General features: G+C 34.9%; 1 protein-coding gene and 1 long non-coding RNA gene across 6 annotated transcripts in view; both read right to left on the reverse strand.

Moving 5' to 3' along the window:
- Window positions 1-2,788: 2,788 nt before the first annotated feature.
- LOC104851400 lies at window positions 2,789-6,438 on the reverse strand. The gene is made up of 3 exons (XR_777202.2): window positions 6,360-6,438; window positions 3,193-3,286; window positions 2,789-3,080 (listed from the first exon to the last, which is right to left on the reverse strand). It is a non-coding gene; the product is annotated as an uncharacterized LOC104851400 (long non-coding RNA).
- Window positions 6,439-11,402: 4,964 nt separating this feature from the next.
- Window positions 11,403-24,082, reverse strand: part of Gabpa (GA binding protein transcription factor subunit alpha) — a 34,255-nt gene continuing 21,575 nt past the window's right edge. For all 5 annotated transcript variants that reach the window (XM_010608560.3, XM_010608557.3, XM_010608559.3 and 2 more), the window contains 4 exons: window positions 20,621-20,674; window positions 18,534-18,674; window positions 18,121-18,313; window positions 11,403-13,664 (listed from right to left, as the gene is read on the reverse strand). In XM_010608560.3, coding sequence (XP_010606862.1) covers window positions 13,436-13,664; window positions 18,121-18,313; window positions 18,534-18,674; window positions 20,621-20,674 — 617 coding nt within the window. In that variant the 3' untranslated portion in view covers window positions 11,403-13,435. The remainder of the gene's footprint in view (window positions 13,665-18,120; window positions 18,314-18,533; window positions 18,675-20,620; window positions 20,675-24,082) is intronic.

Genomic DNA, 24,082 nt, shown 5'->3' on the forward strand with positions numbered 1-24,082 from the left:
AAGCCACCTGTTTGTAGTACCTTGTTTGGCAGCCTTAAAAAAAATTAAAGCACTCTTGTTTGTATTGTTTGTGTGACTTTACCCTCCTATTTAATCTCCAAAACCTGGGAATGTCCATTTAAACGTATTATGGCTCAGTTTTGTCATGAAAATGGGTAAACGGGGTAAGGCATGCCTCTTTTGTATTACCAGCTAGAAGTGGACATTTAATCAGTATTTGTCAAATTGTAGGGTATGAAAAAAAGTTCCCAGAAAAATCTCTGGAGAAATTACACTGCTATGGTTTAGATTTAGACTGTCCCCCCCAAACTGTCATGCAAATGCAGAGCCAGGGCTTTGGGAAGGTGATTGGATCTTGGGGTGCTATAGTCATTAATAATTCATCCACTAATGAGTTCAGCAGTTGAGAGTGCCGTTAGGTGGGGCCTGGCTAGCGGCGGGTCACTGGAGCATGACCTGGAAGAGCGTACCTCCTCCCCAACTTCTTTCTTTCTTTGCTTTCTGGTTGCTGTGATGTGTGAGCAGCTTTCTTCTCCCTGGCCCTTCCACCATGAAGGTTTTGTGTTAGAACCAGCTGACCACGGAAGGAAGCTTCTGAAAATGTGAGCGAAGATAAACCGCTCCTCTTTTAAGTTGTGGGTGGCAGGTATTTTGTCCCAGAGATAAAGAAAGTAACTAAGACACAGATTAAGAAAGTGTTTAAACACATTCCCGGCAGAAGAACTGGTAACAGCCTTACTCTTCTTCTATTCAGGTCAATTTTGAAAAAGCAAAATTCATTTTAGAATTTGCTTTACAGGAACCATTTTTCTTTCTAGTGTCTATTCTGTGAACAAACATCAACATTTCCTTTTGTTTTCCCATTCTCTATTTCACCTTGTCATTACTACAGCCCTACTATAATCAGTAAACTAGAATAACTATTTACCTAGCCTTTTACTGTATTCAATATTAAACATAACTAGAGCTGGGAATATAGCTTAGTGGTTCTGCTGCCTTACTCACAAGTGCAAGGTCCTGAGTTTGATCCCCGGTACCAAAAAACAAATCAAAACAGAAAAACCGAGATGATTTAATGGGAAGATGTATGTAGGTTACATGCAAACATTGTGCCATTTCATATGAGACGTGAGCATCCATGGATTCTGGTATCTGTGAGAGGTCCTGGAACCAATCACTCCTAGACATCAAAACCTGGAGGAACACTGAGAGACTCATTTTCCCCTTTGTGTCCATCCCAGACCTGAGTAACACAGATTTTCTCTGGCCACTTTGCGCCTCACAGGGATCAGCCCACAGCATTCAAAGCTGTTGCGGGTGATGAAGGGCTAGATATCTTGAGTTTCTCTGACAGAATTCAAATAAATGCTGTCTCTGTGCTGATCATTATTAGTGACCTTTAGGTTTAAAACAAAACAGATTCTTCACTGATGTGTTTTGTTTTGGCTTTAGTATCAGTGACATTGTAGCCTTGCCTGGAATTTCCTTCAACTCTGCAAAACACCTTTTCTTTATTGGACGTATCCAGTATCTTGATTTGGAAAATTGAATTTTAAGCAGGTAAATTTCCCTAGTTTGGCGCAGAAAAAAAAGGAGTAATTGTTCTTTAAACTAAGGTTAAAATTTAAATTTTATATTAATTAGAAAAATCACCTCTCCCATGAAGTGTGACTCCAAGAAAGTGTCAAGTGAGAGCCTACTTGGAAATCATGGCCCTGTGGAGGCAGATTTCATAACAGAAAACATTTGTGTAACCTGAACTCAAGTACTTTCCACTTGTGAATTACACAATATGCTCTGTGGGGAGTGTTAATGAATACATCTCTTTGCACAGCTGAATAATATTTTCACATCTCAGAAAAAATACCCAGAAAGTTCTTAGAACTAAAGTGTTTTAATTACATAAAATCCTTTACCTTGCATTTAAATTTAAAAAAAAAATAGGAATTTCTAAACAGCTGCTAAAACTCAAGAACATATTATTTATTTTGGAGCCATAAAGAGACCAGTTTTTATCCTAACTTGAATTACTTTTCAGACACATTGAACCATTATTATAACTTTTAATGAACACCACTGTCCTTGCTTTAGAATTCCCCTGTGATCTGTCCACATGTCTTGCAGAGAGAAAGACAGTACACCAGCCCATTGCCAGAAATTTAGCCTGAAGGGCTCCACTTAACAACTTTCTACTGCCTGCAGAAGCAAGATAAAAGGCTCTCATAGCTGCTGCCTCCACCCATTACTGCAATTCAGGGCTCAAAAGGTTTACCTGCCCTGTCTTGGCAAGATTAGAAATAGCAGCTTCTGAATATGGCTTTGTATGTCTATTCTGCTGACTCATATAAAATCAGGTAAAGGTGTTCACGCAGCTCTCTCCTTCTGTAACAGAATTCCGGTGTTTCTTCCTGTGTCCACACACATTTAGCCTACTTCCCTCAAGTGTTTCCTCTCAATCCAGACAGATTATTAGATGTGCATCTGCTTCCCCCAGCTCTTTCATGCCAGATGTTTGAGATACCTTTGCTAGGGTGACATCAACTGGAAAAAATTGGAACTAGAATGTCTAAGCATCATGGAAACCACCAAATTCACACCTCTTCTCTACATTCCTTACAAATGTAGAAATAATACTGTGTAAGTACCATAAAAATAGTCCCAGCTGGATTTTAAAAAATGCCTTTTCCAATTCCAGTACAAATAATAAAAATAACTTCTAAAATGTACATTAATAGCCATCATAACTGACTAGTCCATATGTTTTGGTTTACACTTTGGAAAATATACTGGCAATCATAAGAGGGAGTCCTAGTTTGGAATTTTTAAAACTTTTAAAAAGTAGATTTCTAAAAAAGTCATATTGAGGCAGGAGATTACCATACCTCAAAGCAGCTAAACAAATCGGTGTGACCTGTTGGATCCGGGAGACCTGCGCCCAAGCCCTGTCCGTGGAACCAGTCAGAAAATGCCGTCTCAACTTCACCTCCCAAGAACTCAAGCAACAATGAAACAATTGTCGGAGCAGAATGATGTATAGTCTCTATTCATGTTCCTCACCAAAGATATGTGAAAATGATCTTCTAGATATAAAAAAATGCAGAAAAGAGAGAAAAAATTCATTTCAGAAAACATTGCTTCTCAACTGTAACTCTTTCAGATTTCTAGCATAGTAGTTAGTAAACTGAGACTGACCTTTAGCAAGAGTATATCCAGTTTCCATAATGAATCTAGCTTCCTCCACTCCCAGTGGGTCCCACATGGTGATACAAATTCAAACACTGTTCCTCTGAGAGAGAAGACAGAGTCACAGATGTTGCTAATGACTCCAAAATTAAATAGCTGGAGGAAAGCATGGCATCTTCACAGATGAAATGAAAACGCAGCAATACTTCGGTTTGTCTTTTCAAAGATATGTGGCATTATTTGTTTCTCAGAAAGGATAAGATATGCTACTTTTGTTTTACAAAAGAAGTAAGAAATACTTCAATAACACCAACTAAATACCAGAGAGGATGTTTTCTAGTGGCATTAGTTTATGAAATATACATCGTTGGATATTTCAACCCTAAACCTAGTTAGATGAATGATTTTTACCTCTGAAAGCTTTCCGACTTCCTGTTTGCTAAATTCTTTGGAAGCTTATTGCTCTCAAATAATTCACTGATAGCTAGGCTTCTGTTGAGATTTTGATAAGAACTTGCCATAAGAATTCCCCTTGGCAGCTGCTTTTTTTCAGCTTATGAAACAGGAAAGCAATAGGAAGAAAAGGGCTAAAGGTATAGGGAAATGGGAAGGGTAGGGGAAAGGTAATAAGGGAAAAGAAAAAAAAACATGAGAAAATGAAAAAATGGAAATAAAGTATCTGTAAATAGGGAAGGGAGGAGGGGGTGAAGGGAGGGCAGGGATAAGGGGAAAAAATGGGAAGCAAGATCTGTCATGTAAAGGTACAAGATCTCAATGATGAATGTAACTATACCATATATCTAAAATGTACCAATAAACTCAATGAGAAAAAAAAATGAAACAGGAAAGGTTAGTATGACTCCTGAGTCCTTGAATAATATCTTTGCTGGAGGGTAATACTGCCACTTTCAGATCTAAACACCAAAAACCTTGACTTAAAAACTAAAATATCACAAATGGTCTGATTTCTTTCACTTTTTCCAGCCAATACCCCTGATATTAGTAAATATGTCTTTGTAATGGGATTTGGGATCAATTAACAACTCAGCTAATTTGGAAATACAAATTTCTACACAGAATATGCTTAAACACAAAATAGTTTCCACAAAGTTACATTTTGATTTGATTTTCTGTCATTAAAAAAATCAATTCTTTAGGACTTGGGGTTTAGCTCAATGGTAGACTACATGCTTAATGTGACTGAAGCCCTAGGCTCAATCCTCAGTACTGAAAAACAAAAACAAACAAAACAAAACAAAATCACATATTAACTGGGCATGGTGGGTGTGTTATTCCAGCACTTGGGAGGCTGAGACTAAAGCAGGAGAATCTTGAGTTGAGGCCAGCCTGGGCCACATAGTGAGCTCAAGCCTGGCTTGGACTACATACTGAGACTCGGTCCCATCAAGGCAAAATGAATCAAATGGATTATGGCAAAGAATTTAGCACTACAGTAATGAAAGTCTACCTTTCCCTTGTGGTTCCTATTATCCAATAATGAATCACAGCAACAAGCATATACTATACTAACAAAGAACATTCCTACAAAATATACAAGGTTTTACACAAATTGTCAGATAAAATATAGTCATATAAAATGTATTTTAAAATCTTAAATGGATATAATTTCCCTGTCAAGTAGATAAACATGTGATCATAAGATTTCCAATGTTCAGTTGATTTTTTTCTTTATTCATTTTCCATTGATACTGCCAATAATGTGTTATCAGCAGATCTAGATTTTGAAGGAATTATATTCTAAACAGCCATTTAAAAATCAGTTCTACAGTACAGTAATTTTTCTTTGTCTATAAAACAAAGTGATATAAGATCCTATCGATATTTATTTTGAAGATTAATGCCCCAATACAACGCTGTACACATTGTAATAGCTAAGGTTAAAAAATGTATTCCCCTCCCCACAGGGAGAGGGCCAAGCGATCAAATCTTTGCACAGATCTGAACCACAGGCTAATACCATGAATAATGCTCCCTGAAACCTGGAGAAAGATAGAAGCCAGCTCTATCCTCTTTCCCATGCTAAGGAAGTCAGACTTTCTTCCCTAAGGGTAATAAGAAAATAAGAAATAATGAAAGTGTTTTAGAATCAACCTCTCTCTCCCTCTTTCCCTCCCTTTCCAGTACTGGGATTGAACCCAGGGCCTTCACAATGAGCGGCATCCCTGACCCCGCCCCCCACCCTTTTTGAGACAGGGTCTACACTGCCAAATTGCCCAGGCTGCGCTCCAACTTTTGATCCTCCTGCTTTAGCCTCCGACAGAGTGCAGGGATTAGTTCTAAAACCTGGTTTGACAGAATCACATGTCCTCGTTACTAAAATGTATTCCTTTGCCGTAATCTGTGACTATTATTTCTTGTTAAATAGTTGCAAGGGTTTAACACAAAGGTTTACCCATCCTCCTTCGGAGGTTCCTTTGACTAAATATTTTTCAGAAATATTTCTCCTTTGTAATTTGAAATTTAAGTAAGAATAATAGTTTCCCTGGTGTGAATAATCTGCAATAATACATAAGATTCTAATAAGATTACTGACATTTAGAAATGGGAAGAAAGGAGCTAAAGGTGTAGGGAAGGTGGGATGGGTAGGGGAAGGGTAATAAGGGAAAAGAAAAAAATGTGAGATAATGAAAAGATGAAAATAAAGTGTTTGTAGATGGGGAGGGGAGGAGGGGGTGAAGGGAGGGCAGGGACAAGGTGAAAAAATGAGAACCAAGACCTGTCATGTAGTGGTACAAGATCCTAGCAATGAATATAACTGTACTGTATCCCTAAAATGTACCAATAAACTCAATTAAAGCTGAAAAAAAAAAAAAGAAATTTAAGAACACCCCCCCCCTTCTTCCTATATGAATGCGGCTTTTCAGAGCAAACAGTATGTAAAATTTTGCCAACAGCTGTACTTACAATATTTTATTTCTATACAACTTTATAGTAATATATCTGATACTTCAAAGCACTACCTCCCATTTGGTAAACAGAAATTAGTAATCTTGCGCTGGGGATGTAGCTTAGTGGTACAGCTCTTGCTCTACTATGTGTAAGGCCCCTTCTGGGTTTAATCCCCAACATTGCAAACAAACAGAACTTGCTTTTAAGAACCTTTCTCATCACAGAGACACAGCACCTGACGCCCGCACCCGAAAGGAGAGGTTTACCTCAGTCCGTGGGTGTAGTCCATGGTCCGCTGGCTCTCAGGCAGTAAAGACCCGGTGGCAGGGCCTGGAGCAAGAGGCTTCCGTCATGGAGGATGCGAAGCCGAGAGAAGGGAGAGCTGGGAAGCAGATTCGCCAGTGGGGGCCACGCCCTCAGTGACCCTCCTCCAATCGGTTATCGCCTCCACACAGGCCTCACCCGCTAAGCCCTCCGCTGTAGCCTGAAAGACCCAATCACCTTCCCCAAGGCACTCGGAGCAAGAGGCTTTTAGCATCCTTCACCCCGTGACACAGTTAAGGCTTGGTATGATTTTGTAGATGACATTGTTTCATCAAAGATGTTTAAGTAAGCTTCTTTATGATTATTTAATTTTTATGGAAAAATTCAGATACTCAATGGAGTAGTACAATAAACCCCCGTGTGGTACCCCCCCCCACCGCCTCCAACCAGTTTCAACAGTTTTAAAAACACAGGACTATCCTGTACTATTCCTTTTTTTTTTTTTTTTTTGTACTGGGGATCGAACTCAGATCCTTGTGATGGCGTGGCAGGCACATTTCTCCTTTTTTCCTTCCCTTTCTTAAAAATTTCGGACTGAAGATGTAGTTTGACAGTTCTTGCTTAGCACACGTGAGGCCCTTGCTGGTCTGAAACGTTTGGAAGCAAATACAAGATACAGTATTATTTCAACTTTACTCAATATATGTTTATTTTAAAAATCCTTTCCTTCATATAATCACATCGCTGTTATCACACACACACACACACACACACAGCTCATCAGTATTTTTGAATATCCAATGTTCTAATTTCCACATTTACTTCAATTTCTTATTTATATTTATTTATTGTAATTGTAATTGGGATCCAAAAAAGAGGACATTATAGATAGCATCACTTTTCCTTTTTAAGAGATTTAAGAGCAAATTTTGGCATAAATTTCTATGAAAGTGAATATATATATATATATATATAGAGAGAGAGAGAGAGAGAGAGAGAGAATCAATAACTTATCCAAGTATTTTATTGCACTCATATGTAGTGACTGCGATGACACCTATAAAAGCAGCATAAGTGTTAATTATTATTTGTGTCATGGAATAAAGATTCCAAAATTAACTACCTTCTTAGCAGTCATGACAAAGTGCTTTTCTCAGATTAGAAAAATTTTCAAATACCACTGACATTGCGATAATCGTAGAGTTAAAACTGTTATTTAAAGACAAAATATTTTAAAATGGCATGACCAGCCTGTGAACTGTTAGGCTTTGAAACAATTACAGCAAATTGACAGTAACCTAATGTCTCTGAAACCTAATAAATTTTAAAAATTGGGCATAATTTTATTCTCATAATCGCTTTTATCTTTTTTTTAATTTGAGATAGTCTGGCCTTGAACTCACTGTGAAACCCAGGTTGACCTGGAACTCTGTGATCTGCTTCAGCCTCCTGATTGCTGGTATTACAGTCATGTGCTACCACACCTGAGTAGTTTTTAACTTACTGGATTAGAATTTACAGAACTTCCTGTGCCCATTTGAAGTGTACATTTTAGCTGGGAACATTACAGACACCTAGTAATTTGAGCTATCTGAGATGCTGAGGCAGGATGATTAATAGCTTCAGGCCAGTCTGGGCAATTGAGCATGACTCTGTCCAAAAAAAAAAGAAAGTTGGGGATGTATAGTGGTGAAACACATGTCTTTCAAATTTGCCCATCCATCAACAAAGCACAATAGAGGGTCCCATCCAGAAAATCATCCCTATCCTGAACCCTGCCCAACCAGATCTCCTCTCTGTTAAAGATTAGACACAGCACGAGGTCCTGGGTTCAATCCCCAGTACCAAAACAAATAAAGACTGGGCATTACATTTTTAGACATGTTGGTATGGCAGCTGTTTACTCTTTTTTTGGTGAGTAGTATTTCTATTGTATGGGTCTTCACAATTTTATCAGTCCTTTGTTAATGGACATCCCAGTTGTTTAGTTCTGATTATGAATAAAGCTGCTATCCCACTAGCATATCAATCTTCCAGTGGACGTTTTCTTTCAGGTACAGGTCTAGGATTGGAATTGCTATTTTCTTTGCCGTTCCATTTTCTTCCTGGTAAATTCAAATAATAGGTTTGTAACATTTCTAAAGTTTTCTTAAAAATGGTTTTCCTTTTTTAATGTGTTATCTATGAAATCTTTGTCTACCCAAGGTCATGAAAAATTCCTTTTAGCCTTTATGATTAAGCATGTATTTTGAGTTAATATTTATGCCTAACAGGCAATGGCTGGGCTTCATTTTTCTATAAAAACATATCTAGTTGTTCCATCCTTTCCCTATTAGATTACTTTAGCACTTGTCAATTAACCACGTACACGTGAGTCTATTTTTGGATTCCATCCTATTCTTTGATCTGTATCTATGCTTCTCAGTGCCATAATGTCATTACTATAACTTTATATAGGAAGCTTTATACCAAGGTCCTGTTTTTTTTTCTTTTTTCCCCAAAACGTTTTGGCTATTCTGGATCGTGTTTACATATATTTTATAAATGCCTTGACTTCCCCATTCCTCAAAGACTACCAGAATTTCAATTGGAATTACACTATTTAGGGATATTTAACATTTACAATGTTTATATTTTATAAAATTTTCAAAATTTTCAATCCAACATTATGATATATTATCTCTCCACTTACATTTTCATTTCTTAGCAAGTTCTATTTTCATCAGGTAGGCACAGATTTTATTATATTTGTTCATTATTTCATGTGAATACTATTTTAAGTAGTGGCTTTAGATTTTTATTTCCAGTTACAGGTTGCTAGTACGTACAAATAAAACTGAATTTCGTAGGCTGACTTTGCTAAAATCAGCTAATTCCTTCTTTAGAATTTTTAACATTTATGATCATCATCCTTTGTGAAGTCATTTCTTACAGTACGTATTTTTTCATTTCCTTATTTCACCAGGCTAGGATCTTCAGTTCGAGGGTGGATGAAAATGGTAACAGATAGCTCAATGCCTTTTCCCAAATGTTTGGAAGAGAAGACAAACCATGCTGTACAAAGTTAGCCACAGGCTTGTTCCAAATTGAGGAAATTCTCTAATAATAGTTTGCTGGGTTTTTATCATGAATGGATGCTAAATTTTACGGATATTTTTCTGCAGCTGACTATATTCCTTCTCCACTTTAATTTGATAAACTGTATTTTTAAATTTAGTAATTCATTTAAAAAGTTTAATTCATTTTTACAACTGTGACTTGAAAATAAGTGTCCCTGCACAGAAAACTTTAAAAGCAATGAGTTGCTTAGTAAAATGCATTTTCAGTAAGTTCTAGTCTTGTAAACCAAACTTCAAAGTCATACACAAAAAAACTGAAGTCTTGGGACAACAAATATAGTATCCTAGCTGATGATTTTCATCATTTCAAACTAGAAAATACTTTTAAAGCAATCTATTTCACATGAACATTTCCTTTATTTAATCATGTCTCAATGTGATCACTGCTTGCTGATACACAAAGGCAAAGGTGTCGTTCTCTGCAGAACCATCCCATTCTTCTACACTCTTGTGATGTCTGAAGCACCCTGTGGTATCAGCCAACATGGACCCCCCAAAAGACTAGGCTAAGGAGTTAATAGTTTAACAGTCATCACCCTTCTGAGAAGTATTCAGTCTTACCGGTCTACCAGTTACTATTATGACACAGTTTAGCTCTATGGATGGAAGTTCATTAGCTTTTTTAGAGACTACCCTCTCTTTAGGAAGTGTGTGGGGACTGTCAAACTGAAAAGCTGATAGTTTCTAAGTAAAGAAATAATACAAAAATCAGATGTACAGTACATTAAAAAAGGAAAGATTTTTCCTCAAGCAAATAGCCCAGGAATTTGAGGCTTTCCAGGAAAAAAACATTCAACACAGGAACATATTGTATAATAATTTTATTTTTCTCATTTTACTATTTTTACATTTTATGCAAATATTATCTGAGTAAAAATAGAAAATAACTGTTTCATGTAAAATTACAAAAAAACACAAAGAAATACATAATTGTTATTGTGATAGTATAAGTGTCTTTATTTAAAGAGTAAAAATGTATGCAAAAATCCTCCTCCCATTTACAAAAGATTGAGAGTATTTTTTATTTTCTGGCAACAAGTGAAATATTGACATATTAAAATTTTATAATCTTTAGATCTGAAGATATTAAGTCAGGTCTGTTTTCCAAGTATGAATTTTAAAACATTTTTGTGCTATATCAAAGATACACTAATTCTTTATAAAAGGCAGTAGCATAAAATAATGAATGCAGAAAACAGACAGCCTCACCAAAAATATCTGGAGGCAAACCCTTTTAAAAGAAATATTGTATTTGAGTATTGCCATTAATCTGCGGAGAAAACAATTTAACATTTTTTCCTTATTAATTGACATGGATCGATACTACAATCAATGTGATTAGTTGGCTCATATGAAGATGAACCATACATTACAATTCTGTCTAATATGATTTTTCCAATGCCATCATAAATTTTCAGACTTCAGGCTAGCAAGATAATGTATGAAAGTTGGCTCAATGTGAGATTCAGATAGGAAAAATGGTTTAAAACAAAAGTGGGTATTTCATTGTTCTTGTACCTCTAAGGTATGAAAAGATCAAAATCCTTGTCTACCTTTAAATGTATTCTACACTCTCATGAAAAATTTACAACACAGCAAATGAATAGCATGAATTATATTTTCTTGCATAACACAGGTTATTTTTTAATAGAAGAAAAGACTACGTAGCAAAGTGTATCCTCAATAAGAATAACATATTTATATGTAAGTTGAGAAAACCAATGAAATCCTTTGAATCAATTGGAGAAATTAGTCACATTACCTGTTATAGTGCATAAAATGATGGTGGAAGAGGTGAAAAAAGAAACAGCATCTGATCATGTATAACAACTGTTCAAATTATGAAGAATAAAATTAAAAATATTCAAGGAAGAAAATGGATAAAAATGTAGTTTAAAAAAATCTAGGGAATACTTAAAAGAGAAAAAGAAGTTTGATTTTTAGGAATTCAAAAGAAATGTGGGTCTTCCTGCCTTAAAACATATACACATGTAGAGGACAAAGTCTGTCTTCTTGGCTAAAACTTCTAACATAAAAGTATTTTCCATCTAAAAGTCAAGATTCTTGAGAGCCTGATAAACCAGATTTATTTAAATCAACTCCCTACGCTGTTAGAAGATGGTGCAAAATATTATTTACAGATACCTATTTCTTATCTAAAGTTAGGACTTCTAAAATATATTATTTCATATTGTTATTCTACTGAGATATTCTTAACATCAGTGTCCAAACTGTATTAGTAATTTGTCAGTCTGCTGTCTGTTTATAAAAAGGTAAAAATGAAAGGATACAAATGTTATTCTTTTTAGGTATTTATGGCAGAATATTAAAGAATTTAATACAATAAAAATGAACAATACATGCTACACTTCTTTAGCATAGCACTTTAAATTATGACAAATTACGAGAAAGAGACGAGAAAGGCTTCTTCCTTTCCTTAGGATCCCTGCCTCCTAGGACTCACTCCAAATCCTCCAATATTGGTAACGCCGGCTGGCCTGCAACACCATGGCTCCTCCTCAACAGTCAACAGCATTGACTAAGCTCTTATAAAGCTGAGCTCTTATAAAGAGCTTTGGGGAATGAATTTAAAGGAAATGATAAGGGAGAAGATGTATAGGGTAGCACTTGAGGAACAACTTTCTGATAGAAAAGCTAGTCCCTCATTCCATGATTCATGCAAAACACCTTGAAACAAAGCAAAGGAGAAAAGACATACTTTGTAACTATGTTTAGTGTTAGCTCACAGTAAGGAATTTCATGTAAGAATTACTTAATTTTAAAGATTCTTAAAATAAATTATGTAATACCCTTTTGAATATCTATGTCTTCACACATAATGTGAACATATAAAGTGGTATATCAGACATGTATATATTTGTATATCATATATAATATTCAAAAGGAAAAGTGGAAAGTTTTGTTTTAAGGAGTAGACTGCCTAAAATGGAGGTAAAGATTTTCCTTTTACAATTATTTGCAAGTAATTTACTAACATTTTGAAAGGTAAAGTATTGCTGTCTGATTTAAAGTCTTCATCTCATCAGAAACACGGGAATATACAAGTTGTTCTGCACAATAAACAGGCACTACAGACTAGTTAAAAATAAAAGGAAGTCATACCAAACAAAACAACGTTTATTTTATGGCTGAGGTAAACTTTTTTCAAATTTTTTTAAATCTCTGAAAGGAAAAACAGAGATCATTTTAGAACTTTTGTAATAGCTGGGTTATTAGAATTAAATGCCTCACTCAAAATAATTTAAATCCTTGGCCTGACATAATGAATAATCTATACAGACAACCCTTAACACGGGCTTGAGTTAAGCCCGATTTAAACCTGGATCTCATTCAGTACTGCTCCTTTGCTAGTCAACTTATTGTCCTTTACTTCAAATATATAAATTATTTTATAACCTGATACTCTTAGTTTAGTAGTTTATTAATATTATTAATTGTATTTGATATGAACATTTTAGCTGCTTGATTAGATGCAACAGGCACACGCTTTAGCTAAGAAATTCCATTTTCTGGTTCTATGTAAAGCAACATCTAAAGCAGCAGAAAAGGGAAACAGTTACAGTTTAAAAATAGTTAAACCAGACTGTTTCCTGGTATACTTCAGTTATTTTTCACCTTTAGGATGCTACTGGCTGTTTTTGGTAGGGCTAGACATTAATACTGACCAGTTTAGCTTTCCTGACTGTTTAACAAACTATCCCACAATGAAGCTGCTTTCACACTGCAGACACTGTGGTGACCCTTTAACACACACATATGCTAAAATATATGCTCAAAGTAAAAAGATCCAAGTTCACAAGAGTATGAAATATCTATAAAAAATCATGCATCAGATTGTACAGTCTAGAAATAAAATATTCAAATTCAGTAACAAAGGTAAGAGCAATGCTTGCTCTAATATTTAAGAAAGACCTTAGATTCCCAGCAGCTCCTGAACCTCAATTATCCTTTTCAGTTTGTAGAGAAGCAGTGGCCAAGGCTACTGCTGTGACTGGCTGGGCAATTCCATGCAGCTGCATCTTTGCAAGTTTCTTCTGTTCACATTCTGTGACCAAGCGGTTGAGTTCTGCAGCACTGTAGCCAATAAGAGTCTTCAAGTCACAGACAAATTTGTACACAAATCTCTTGCCTTGAACCTTACAAATCATGTCCCCATCATAATAATACCTTTAAAAATACAAAAATACATTAAGCGTATATAAAAAAAAAATGAAGAATGTGTACTTCCTACATTTCATGGACTATTCCATAAGCAAAAGCCTAGTACAGTACTGTATCCACCACAGCCACAGTTAACAAGGTTATGGAGAATATGAGTATTTAATAATACCATCCAAGGAAACTCCAAAACATTATTTGCTAAATTTCAATGCTAAGTACTCCAAAAGTTTACTATTTATGGTTCAAAGAAAATTCTCAACAATTTAATAAAACATTTGACTTAAAAACAAACCTAGTAAATAAAGGCAAAATGGAAATCTGGGAGGGGCAGCAGAATCTGTGTCAGAAAGTCAAGACTCAAAACCTAGCACTTGGATTTCTCACCTTTGAGACCACAGGGGGAAAAAATCCCATTTCCTCTAAGCTTTTATTCCTCATCTATAAAATTATGTTAAAAACAGTATTTATCCTAACAGACTTACTGAAGATTAAAGGGGTAATCTTTATGAAGTACTCAGCACACAATGTACTGGCACAAAATTAACCCTCTATAAAATATAAGCTACATTAACAATCCAGATAATAAAAATATTTTTAAATGCACATCCTATCCATTGCTGAGATGTCCACTTTTCTGTCTTGTATAAAATCCTACATGGTGTAGATATCGCTTTATCTTTATCACTGTACCATGTACATACTCTTCAAATTTCAGAGAAATAATCCAAACCCAATAGGGGCTTCAAAAGAGTAAAAAGGTGTTAAAAGAATAGGATACAGAAAAATAAGAAAATGTCTTTATTAAGAAACACTGTATCTAAACCTTCATAAGCACATTTGAGAAAAACATTGTAGAAGTCTCTCTATGGAGAAACAGTTACGGTAACTTTGCAAAACAGACTTCATTTGCCACTATACACCAACAGTTCCAATATGGGAGAAAATATAAGTCAAACTCTTTTCTAGCCTGGCAGATTGTGAAGTATTTATTTCAAAATTGCATTGCCCATTATTAAGCAATGACTCTTTGCAAAAGTACATGTATGTAAACTACCACATTTACCAGGATTTTATTCTGAAATTCACTCAGCTTAATACAGTGTCCATTAATGAACCCTGACCTATAAGCAGGAAATTATGTCATCTTTCTCTAATTCCAGAACAGCAAATTATAACAGTCATGTCTGATTTCTCAATAAGAGGCACTTAATACATTGGGTAGTCTTGTGTTTTAATATGGAATTTGAATCTCAATCCACAAACCAACTGCTTGTCATGTGAATGCTGTGGGCACTCCAAATTCTTAAGAAAATTTCTATATTAACATACAAGGGTTTAATAAATGTCAGTTGGGAAAAAGGGAAATAGAGAAAGAAAGTAGTTTTACCTTCCCAGGAGGAAAATGAAATTGGTATAATCATGTTTCTTAGTAAGAGGTAAAGGAATACACACAAATTTTAATTTTACTTAGTACTTCTTTTCTTCAATCTAGTGGATGCATCTCAGAAGTATATATAGCAACATTCACTGTTATCTGTTCTGTCCCTAAAATGAAGAAAGTATGCTGGGTGTGGTGGTGCATGCAATTCCAGAGCAGGCCAGCCTAGGCAACTCAGTGAGACACTCTTACAATGAAAAGGGCTTGGAATGTAGGTCAGTAGCAAAGTGCCCTGGATTCAATAATCAATCCCCAGAATCAAACACACACCCCAAAACCCAAACCAAAAGAATAAAAAAGTAAAAAAAGGTACACAGCACTTGTACTTTCATGGATATGATTTCCTTTTCTCTTTCCCTTGTTTTTTTTTTTTAACTTGAACTTTTTATATCTTTTTATGAAATATATCAGTCTTCTGAAAAGGCACAAATGTTAACTCGAGATTTATTACACAGCAAACATTTGGCGGTTTTAACAGAACACAGCAGCACCTAGAATCTCTACAAGCCTGCTTCATAACAGTAATTTCATTGTGTTGCTTTATATTTATTAACCAAATATGTATCCCCAAGAGCTGTAATTTACCGTTCCTGTTTTTTAAAGCTTTATTAAATAAATGGACTGATACAATATGTAGTCTTTTGGATCCCTCCCATCCACATCAGTTTACAGCAGTTCATTTTTATGGATGCACAGTACTTGACTGAATAAATATACACAACAAATTTATTCCCTCTACTGCTGATAGATATTTGGATGGTTTCTGATTTCTGGACGTCATCAAGAAGCCATGTGTGTGGCCATTCATGGATATTTCTGTTTGGTATCTAATTAGCAAATCAACTGTTGGATGACAGGTTATACACTTCCTCTGAAAGTATGGAAGCATTCCCAGTGCTCCATGTCCTGGCTAACACTTGCAACTGGCAATCTTTTTCATACTGCAGTTCTGGGAGGTGTGTTGTACCCATGTCACTATGGTTTCAAATGCATTTGCTTGATTTCTAATGAGATTGGTCACCTTTACATATTTAGCCATCTGCATATCCTCGTACCTGAAGTGTCCCTGTAAGTCTGCTGCCCATTAAAACACTGTTTTCCTATCAATTACAGAAGTTTCTTCAGATGTTTCAGATACAATTTTTGTCAGATATGCACAGCTTGACAGCTTTTGATGACCAGAAGTTCTTCATTTAAATGTGGTTAAATTTACTGATCTTTTCCTTTAAGATTAGTTCTTTTAGGAAGTGGGAAGGGTAGGGGGAAAGGAAATAAGGGAAAAGAAAAAAATATGAGAAAATGAAAAAATGGAAATAAAGTATTTGTAAATAGGGAAGAGAGGAGAGGGTGAAGGGAGGGTAGGGGTAAGGGATCAAAATGAGAACCAAGACCTGTCATGTAAAGGTACAAGATCCCAATGATGAATGTAACTGTACTATATACCTAAAATGTACCAATAAACTCAATGAGGGGAAAAATAAAAAGATTAGCTCTTTTAATTTTATTTATATGTATTTCCTCATTGCCTGAAGTTATGAAGTCTTTAGACATTTTACTTTTTTTAGTGGTTGGAGCTAGAAGCTCACAGAAATGATTTTTGGTACAGTATGAGGAAGTGGTCAGTATCAACCCCCTACCTCAGCCTTCAAAACAGACTAGACCCCAGTGCTGCTGACTGAAAAGGTTTTTCCTTGTGCTTTTTTTTTTGAGACAGGGTCTTACTATATATAGCTCTGGCTGGCCTTGAACTCACTATATAGCCCAGGCTGCCCCTCAAATTCACAACCATGCCCAGCCTCAGTCATTTCTTTAAATCAAATGCCTCTACTCTCTTGGTTATACCTGTACTTCCTTTTCAACTCTATGGTCTATCTTTAAACAAACAGCATACTACATTATTATGGACACAGTGACAACTATGAATTCTAACGGAAACAAAAAGTCATTCAGGAAAAGAAAAATGGTCACAGCAAATTATCTAATAGTCATAATTTTGTACCACTGAATACTAATCTGAGCAAAATCTCCATATCATCAAGTTGTAATGAAGAGATCAAAGTGGTGTTTGTGTATAGTTCTGAGAGCGAAACATCTTGTCTGAAATTCATATACACTGGTCAGGTGAAATGTGAAGGAGCAATAAAAGCATGTTGTTTAGAAATACGGAGACAAGCTGTACAGCTATTTCATTATATTCATTCTTCCCAAAGGATATGCAAAATTCTGTGAGGTTCTCCTTCCCAGATACTATGAATTTCCATCACTGTAGCAAGTATGATTTCTAATGGTGTCATATCCAAAAAAGTTCACACTACTTAGGGAAAATCACAAGTAATTTTATTCTATCCCACTTTCACTAATGTAAAGGCTGGAGGTTCAGATTTAGGGAGACTGCAGGAGGAGAAAAAAAGGGTCAATATTTTGCATCTAACTATAAAACAGAAAATAGTACCCACACAGTTGTTAAAATTTACATTCACTCAACTTACACAAATGACACACACTCTTTTTCTGTGCGGTATTGGAGGTTGAACCTAGGGCGTGTGCACTGAGCTACATTCCCAGTATATTTTTTATTTTGAGGCAGGGTCTCACTAATGTAACTAAGTTGCCCATGCTGGGCTTGAAAGTGGGATCCTCCTGCCTCAGCCTCCCAAAGTGCTGGGATTATAAGAATGTTCTACCACACCCAGCTAAATGAGAGTATATTTTTCTCATATGCAAATGATAATCTCAAAGATGAAACATGTTGGTAAAGGCAGAAAAACTTAGAATAATCTTTAAAAAACTTATTACATCAAAATTATTAATAAGGTTCTTTTGTAAAAGGTAGTTTTTACTATATATGTATAAAATTTTATTTTAATATATAAAGAAAGAAAACATCTGTGAACAAATTGAGTATTTGAATATTACTATATAACAATGTTTATAACTAGAAAAAGTTACATTTTAGAAAGCTGATATTAAAAAAAGAAAAAAAGAAAAGGTGGTATTATAAACAAACAGGCACTAAATCCTTACCTTAAAGCACGACTGAGCTTCTCATAGTTCATTGTAGGCTTATTTTTGCGTTGTCCCCATTTTTGTGCAACCAGTTCAGGCTGATTTAGCTTAAACTCGCCTTCATCACCAACCCAAGAAATACAGTCTCGAGCATCCTTGTCAGTAAGAAGTTCTAACAAAAATTGCCATAGTTGGATTTGACCATTGTTTCCTAAATTAACAACAGGGATAAATATTGGCCATAGAGTTATAAACCAACACAGGGCAAAGGCAAGACACAGATGCCTCGGTTAAAGTTCAACTTTTGTTTTCACAAATCTTGTTTAAAGATTGACAGAGGAACAGTCCACATTCATATTTTCATACAGTAAAATAAAATATGCCTAACCTGACAAATTTTTAAAATACAGTACCAGTTAACATAAACATACCTGTTCTGTTCCCAGGAGAGCTTCTATCTTCTCCTGAAATCCTTGGAGCTCTTTGAACTTTAGCTGCCTTTGCACTACTATTTATAACTTTGATGGTAGTTGGTGTAGCAGACTGCACTGATGCTGGAATAATTTGCACAGCTACAAGAGAAACAAGGGGAATATTTTTTTCTTCTAATACAAACATTGTGAAAGATATTAAATGCAATCAACACTGATATTCTACTACATCAAGAAATGTCTTCTTTATAAAGGTATGGCATTCCACTGCAGCATCTTGCACTGCTAATTCATATTCATGTCCAAATCTTGGTAAGTAAGAGTGTTCTTGTTTTAAAAATAGCATCTTAGTATTGCATAAACATTAGACAAAGAATTATAAAAACATGTTCTTAAAAACATTTATTTATAAAAAAGTTTAACAAGTATTAGAGAAAAATGTGGTTAAGAACACACATCCCATTGCTAATGAAAATATGAACTAATATAACTAAGAAAAATTACGACACAACCCATTGAGGTTAAAAGTGCAAAAACCTGGTGATGCTATCTTATACTCTTTCAATGATATTCATATCATTTTAAAAAATACTATTTACTACAATGTGGGAAAGCTTTTAGTACACAGGATTATTGTAAAATACATGAGAGAATTCACATGGGAGGGAACCCTATGTATGTAAGCAATGTGGGAAAGCTTTTAGTACACATTATTGCAAAATGCATGAAAAAATAATTCACACAGGGGAGACACCCTATCTATGTAATTGATGTGGAAAAGCTTTTAGTACAAAATGTTATTGTAAAATGCATGAAAGAACTCACACTCAACATTAATTCTATGCATGTAAGAAATGTGGGAAAGCTTTCAGCATTTGGGGTGTCTGCCAAAGACACAATGGGAGAAAAAAACGTATGTATGTAAGCAAAGTTGGAATGCTTTCAATACACACATGTATTGTCAAAAACATGAAAGAAATCTCACTGGGAAGAAATTATATACGTAAGCCCATTTTGGAAATCATGTGAAAATTTCTTACGTAGTAGAGACCTGTAGGAGTAATACAAAAAGCTTGAGGTCAGTATTTCTCCGTAAAATTTCCAAAAATAAAATCCCAGATAGAAAGATCCTAAAGTACATACATTTGTTTTTCAGTAAATCACTTAAATATCTGAATTATGTATCTGTACTATTTAATATAAAAGCATTAAGTTGATATAGATTTTTTGTGTGTATCTTTAAGCTTAATACATGGTGTTTTAATTAAGCAGGGTGAATTAAAATGTACTTTTTACTTTCAAGTAGAATTAATATTTGTGTGGTTTTTATTTAGTCTACAATTTTGAAGGTATAGGCCATTATATTGTTAATTAGGATTTTGTGACTACTTTGTTTTAAATTTCTGGTGTGTATACTCTGTATTAAGTGTAACAAAAAATATTTTTGAATTTGCCATACTTTATATTAAGATAAATGTTTCAAAACTTGTTAACGTTTTTGACAAAGTTGACTTTTCACACAACTTGTACATGAGCCATGCTGTTTCTGATAATGACAAGATATCTGCTTATATCCCAATATTACATATTATGTACCTAATTTTTCCTATTTTTCTTTCATATTAAAGCTGATATTTTAAAAATAATATTTACCAGTAAAAATGAATAAAACTAAGCTGTATCTATAAGTCTCACAAATGTTGAACAAAAAAAAGTAAATTATAAAAGGAAATGAACAATATATAGTGTAATTTTACCCAAACTTTTATACCTGGTGCAGAACAATGTCCTAAGTGTTCATGGTTACATAGCTGGTAGAAATACAAGGTAGGCAGAGAATAATAAACATCACATTGAGGACGGTCAGTTCTCTACTCAGAGAAACAAAACTGGGATCTATGAATAGGTAAATTTGATATGGAAAGTTTTATGTTTTATGGTGTACACAGCTGTTAGTTATACTTTATTTCTCTGTATAGCTAAAATCATAAAAATTTTAAGTTTTTCTTTTTATTATCTTATAGTATCAATTGAAGAAAACATTTCCTACTGATAAATGGACAAATATCATGGGCATGAATACTCACGTTGATCAATTGTAACTATTTCATTCATCTGTTGTTCTTGGCTTGCCAACACATCTGAAGAACACACAAAAGAATTTTGTTTTCACTTATAACCAGAAATAAAACTCTCAACCCAATAAACTTCAACTTAATAAACATGACCTTTTAAAAGGGAGCTTCACAATTAAAAAAGCAATAAACCAAACAAAAATCAAATTATTAAACAAGTGAAATTTATTGAGACAAATACTCAGAAATACATGATTAATACTCTTATGGCAAATACTGTATCTTTAAGAGAAGCGACACTGGGAAAACTCTAACTAAATGTTCTGAAAAGTTATTCAAAGAACATTATTTTTCCTGGTACTGGAAATTGAACTCAGGACCTTGCATTTGCCAGGCAGGTGTGGCACTGCTGAGCTACATCCCATGCCCAAGAACATAGTTTTCTGAAATATAAGTACCTGTATCTAAATCTGTGTTATATTATACAAGGTCCTAATGTAATCCTTTATAGAACAACCACCTACTGTAAGTCTCTATCTGTCAAATGATAACTGTACATCCCAATCTCTTATTTCAACCCATCTAGTGCCCATCATAAACTCTGTTTCTCTCAAAACTGAACTCATCAGTAATAATTCTGGGTTCTAAGTAAGTTCTGGAAACCCAAAAAGACTAATAAGATTGCGATGTCGGGACCCAGTTCCAGACACAGTACTATAAAAGGTTGGGGGACAAAGAAGAGGTCTGAATCCCATGTATCAGATGCAAATTTTCTTTGGGAGAAGAGTTTGGAGTGCTAAAGCAACTATATGGGAGTAGCTTCAGACAATGAATCTGGGTTCAGATTTTAGTTCTAACTATAACTATGGTAAATTATTGTGAGGATTAAAGGAAAATTTAAAGAAGCACAGTGTAAAATTAACTTTTCAGTGAAGTGAACACTGTACTATTTTATGCAGATTTCTAGTTCTGAGTTTTATCTCCCAGAACTGTTAGCTCTTTTGAAGAGCATTCCGTGTCCTATGTTTGTGGTAGATTTTCCTCAGAATTTTGTAAAAGCACCTCAGAGGAAAAGTGCTAATTAAATTAAAATTGTTCCAACTGTAACTAAATGAATGGAGGTGTTCCAACCCCAAGAGCCAAAAGAGAAAATAGCCCAGGCAAGGTCAAACTAGAAAGTCAGCTTCGAAGCCTTTTTCAGACCATTTGGTCTATTTTTTGAAAATTCCCAAGACAGAAGGCAAAACACAGGAAGGAGAGTTCTGAATGCTTTAGACCAAGAACACATAAATACTCTGAGTACCATATTCCCACAGAACCCATATCATCTTGGCTATGGCACAAAGGAAGCAGTCTTTAAAGGCAAAGCTGGGGAATGGTGAGTCCTTTTGTGAAAAAATATTAGGCACTAAAGTTACAAAGCAATTCTCTTCCTTTAAAGAACACCCTTAATAAAATGAGCTTTGTCTTTGGTGACAGGAGACAGATATTCGTACCAAGAAACATGTTGTAGAACTGACAGTACAGAAAAATTCCCTCATTATCTCCCCTAGTATAGTGGACTTAGGTGAAGTTTCAACATATGGGGAACTGCAGGCAGGTGATAGCTCAGAAAGTAAATGATCATACATAACTGCAGAAAGAGCTTTATCTGTCCACTACTACACCCTCTGGATCAGTAAATGAAGATAACAAGCTCAGTCTGGCTCAGCAATCATTCAGAATTATTTGCATATTTCTCTTTATAAAAGGGACTAGAGTACTGAACTACTCAAAGGACCTTGTTCTGAAAAGTGAGATTTTGCAAACTGGGGAAAGTCTGCCAGAAATAGCCTTACAAATCATCCTGCCAATTCTACAAATTTTAAACCAAGCATGAAATCTCTACCAGATGGGATATCCTGCCAGAATGGAATGAAGAACCATGGCTGGACAAAGAAGAAATTATGTGAGACCCTTCTGTAGAGTGTGGGTCTTTGCTGAAAACAAAGCAACAATTCCAGAGCAGAGCTTTTCTGAGTAAGACTCCTTCTATTGCATGGAAATGGAAAAGATAAAGATTTTTTCCTTATTAGAAAAGTCTAGATACGAACTTTATAGTTTGAGAAGCATTTGGAGAACCAGAACAGACAACCACAACAGAGTTGACATGGGAGGTATTGGAAATATATTTGGGAAAATAAGCACTATCCTTATTGTGTTCTTGAGAATTCCTATAAGAAAATGTTTCAATAAACATGATTTTATGTAAAAAACTATCAAATGATAATTGCACATCCCAGTCTCTATTATTTCAACCCATCTAGTGAGCATCATATAAACTGTTTCTCTCAAAACTGAACTCATCAGTAATAATTCTGGGTTCTAAGAAAGTCCTGGAAACCCAACAATCCGGAATTTACCTCATTCAAAGAGTTATGCAAACAAAAAAATGTGAAACTAATGACAACAAGAGACTGAACTTATTTAATTATAAGTATTAGAAGTGGAAATAAGCCCTGTAAATGTAATGAACATAATCAGTTTTTCAGTGTGATACTTTAATTAGTATCTAAATGAATCAATACAAGAGTAAAACTATGGATAACTAATGTAGAATATCCAGAGCACATTTCCTATTTATTCAACACAAGAGAAAGCACTTCAGCTGAAAACGCTGAACACTAGATTACTCCAGGTCTCTCTTATGAAGATACTGTAGGAAAAAATATTAACTATTCTATTTTCATCTGTGATACAAATGTTAGAAAAAAAACCTAAAAACTGTAGGTCTGGCTTTTATCTCTCATACACAAAAGTGTTAGGAAATGGGCTGCTGCTAAGATGCCTTAATAGATGTCTACGTCTTAATTTAAAGTCACTGAAATATATGATGAATTAAAATTATAAAAAAATAATTTATTTGAGCCTATTTTTTGGGCAGCAAATCTGTTTCTAATTTTTCTACATAATAATAACTATAAAACATAAGTTGTAAGTGGAAACCCTTATATCCAGTGGCTTCTAATTACAAGCAGTGGGTTGTAAGATTTCTCTTCTTTCTCAAGATTCTTTTTTTAATTATTAGTAAAGAAATTAAAAAACATTTCATCCCATTATGAGAATGGGAGGGAAGCCACCTGTCAACAGTCAATTTTAAATTTCCAGGAGAGGAACAATAAAGTGAAGAATGGACTAATGAAACAGAGGCAATAAATGGAATACATGAAAAGAACTAGGGTAGAGCACAGGATCTGATTTAAGAATTTGGATTCTAGTGTAAGCCTGGGTTAAGATCCTGGTCCTGTCACTCCCTAGCTCTGTCATTTTGGGGGGCTATAAAAGACTCACTTTCCTATCTGAAAAATAAAGACAGTAATAATCTACAGCATTATTACAGGGATTAAGAATACATAGAAGAGATCTCAGCAATGCCTTATATTATTGCTTAACTGATTATTATTTAACTGCTTGTTATCAATGAACAATTAAGAT

This window comes from Fukomys damarensis, unplaced genomic scaffold (genome assembly GCF_012274545.1).
Source record: "Fukomys damarensis isolate Sample0158 unplaced genomic scaffold, DMR_v1.0_HiC HiC_scaffold_24, whole genome shotgun sequence".
NCBI classification, from domain to species: Eukaryota; Metazoa; Chordata; class Mammalia; order Rodentia; family Bathyergidae; genus Fukomys; species Fukomys damarensis.